The 2,243-nt window shown below is 61.5% G+C and overlaps 1 protein-coding gene across 1 annotated transcript in view; it reads left to right on the top strand.

Moving 5' to 3' along the window:
* The window catches only part of VOLCADRAFT_101143 (uncharacterized protein), a gene marked incomplete at both ends in the record, with an annotated part of 3,208 nt that extends 1,140 nt beyond the window's left edge, over nucleotides 1-2,068 (top strand). Inside the window, 3 exons of the mRNA XM_002959597.1 lie at nucleotides 741-781; nucleotides 1,139-1,268; nucleotides 2,033-2,068. Of these exons, the coding sequence (XP_002959643.1) occupies nucleotides 741-781; nucleotides 1,139-1,268; nucleotides 2,033-2,068 (207 nt within the window). The remainder of the gene's footprint in view (nucleotides 1-740; nucleotides 782-1,138; nucleotides 1,269-2,032) is intronic.
* Nucleotides 2,069-2,243: the final 175 nt, after the last annotated feature.

The following is a 2,243-nucleotide window of genomic DNA, read 5'->3' as shown; positions in this document are numbered from 1 at the left end:
ACCTCCCCGAGCGGGGGGAGGGGGGTTAGGGGGATCAGGTCCGTACCTACCTCGCTGTGCGGGGGGGGGTTAGGGGGATCAGGTCCGTACCTACCTCGCTGTGCGGGGGGAGGGGGGTTAGGGGGATCAGGTCCGTACCTGCCTCGCCGTGCGGGGGGGGGGGACCGCGCACACGCGGTGTAGGGGCTGAGGTGGGGAAGTGCGTGGGCGGCTGGTAGGGGTGGGCGGGTTGGGGGGCGGTGTAACCTTGTTGGGAGGGGGAAAGACGAATACGAACGAGTGAAGCTGCTGCTGCCAGGGCAAGAGTGTACCAGACGTAGAACTGACCAAAAGGCGTTCTTGAAGTGCAGCGACCTCGGGATGACGTAGTGAAGAAGATGTCGGAAAAAAACTACCTACCTTGCCGCCAAGACCAAAATAAGCGCGGAAGAAAAGCACTAATGCCAAGCCGTAAAGAAGTAAAGGTAGGTGTAGAGGCAGCGGAAAAGTAGTAAAAAAACTGCTGACGTGAAGCTGGAATAAAGTTTGCCGCCGGCGTGGCGGCGGCATTGACGAGGTTTGGCAAAGAACTGGCTGATTAGGTCGTAATAAAACGCTGGTGATATGCAAGTGCTCCTCCCAACCCCCCCAAAAAAACGCGCGACCGACCCGACCGACCCGACTATCCTAGTCCGGCTAGCCGACCGACGCAACGCGATATACCGATAAAGCATGAACCTCCTTCGGACTCACATGGCCAGGCAGCGGAAGCAGCGGACAAAGGCACATGCGAGGCGGAGGGGTAGGGGCAGTGAGCAACCCCCAACATCAATAGCTACTTTCCTTGCTTCACCGGTACCCGCTTACAGCCCCCCTGGCACACACACACACACGCACACATGCGCACAATACACGTGATACCCTCGTTCCACTTCATGGCAAAGGAACGTACCTCCCAAACCGCTGGAGTCACGTCCAGTTGCAGTCCAGTTGAAATCCGGTCTGTTTTTCCCTACCCCTGATCCGCCCTTCCTCCCCTTCCTCCCCTAGGAGCTCTTCCCCGTTGGCGCAATCACCCCCTTGACAACCCCCCACACCACCACAAACCCTCCCACACATAACCCCCCACACACAAACCCTCCCACACGTACCCTCCCAGAGAGGTTCGTGATCCCCGGTTCGACTCCACCTCGGGCCCACCTCCCACGGACACCTTTCGCCGGAGGTACGCCTTCCTGTACAACGAGTCCTTGCCTCAGGAGAAGTCCGAGCTGCAGGCCAAGATAAAGGTGGGGGGTGGGGTGTGGGGGGGCAGCGGTAAGCACCGGCCGCATGTTCCTCCATACGAGCCGGGGTCCCGGGGAGTCCACTGGGGGGGTAGGGGGGGTGCCGTGAGGGCACCTGGCGGGGTCCACGGTGCGGCCGCGGAGGGCATGACACGTGTTTGGACGTTATGGCGGTTTCGGCCCCCTCCCGTACGGCAAGGTCGGGCGAGGGGCGAGGGGCGAGCTGGCCCAGCACCGTCCTGCACTTTGGGCTGTGAGAGCAACGCACTTGCCCCCTGGTAAACACACCGGACAAGCAGCCCTGGGTATGTATGTCTGTCCGGGTCAGCGGCACGGCCTCGCGTGCAAGGTGATAGAGGGTTGTTGTGGAGGTGGACGTGTGTGGCTCCATAGGGCCCTACCCTGCATAGGGCCCTACCCTGCATAGGGCCCTTTTCGCATTGGTTTCTCGTGCCGGCAGCCAGCCCGAGGCGTCGGTTTCAGTTGCAAACCCCTATCTCCCCCCCCCCCGGTCCCCCGCACACACACACACACCACCGAATACTGCATCATCATGCAACCAACAACCGATGTGCTCCCAACTCGTGATGGTGTGTTGGTCGCATGATGATGCATTACGTTACTCACCCCCCAGACCCCCTCCAGTATTCCTGATGCGGTATACCTGCCTCAGTATCCTGGACTGCATCCGTCTATCTCTCCGGGGTATCTCTGCTTCAATCGTCAGCGGTCCGTCCCACCCCCTCTCCTTCCCCCCTGCGCCGCAGAAGGAGAAGAACCCCAAGTTCAAAGCGCAGCTACAGGTGGGTGGCCGGGGAGGGAGTGGGGATGGGGAGGGCCTTTGGTGGCGGTGAGTCGCAACTTGGGAGGCCACGTTGGGGCTTAAGAGTGACCCGTCCGCGGTGGGGTGGGTGGGTGGGAACCAGCAGCTGTGTGTATGCGTCCCGGCACCCCCCGCCGTCCCCAGGGCGGCGTGTG

The sequence above is a fragment of the Volvox carteri genome, assembly GCF_000143455.1.
Source record: "Volvox carteri f. nagariensis unplaced genomic scaffold VOLCAscaffold_406, whole genome shotgun sequence".
Lineage (NCBI taxonomy): Eukaryota > Viridiplantae > Chlorophyta > Chlorophyceae > Chlamydomonadales > Volvocaceae > Volvox > Volvox carteri.
Note: the sequence above shows the minus strand (reverse complement) of the source record. Positions and strands in the feature narration are given on the sequence as shown.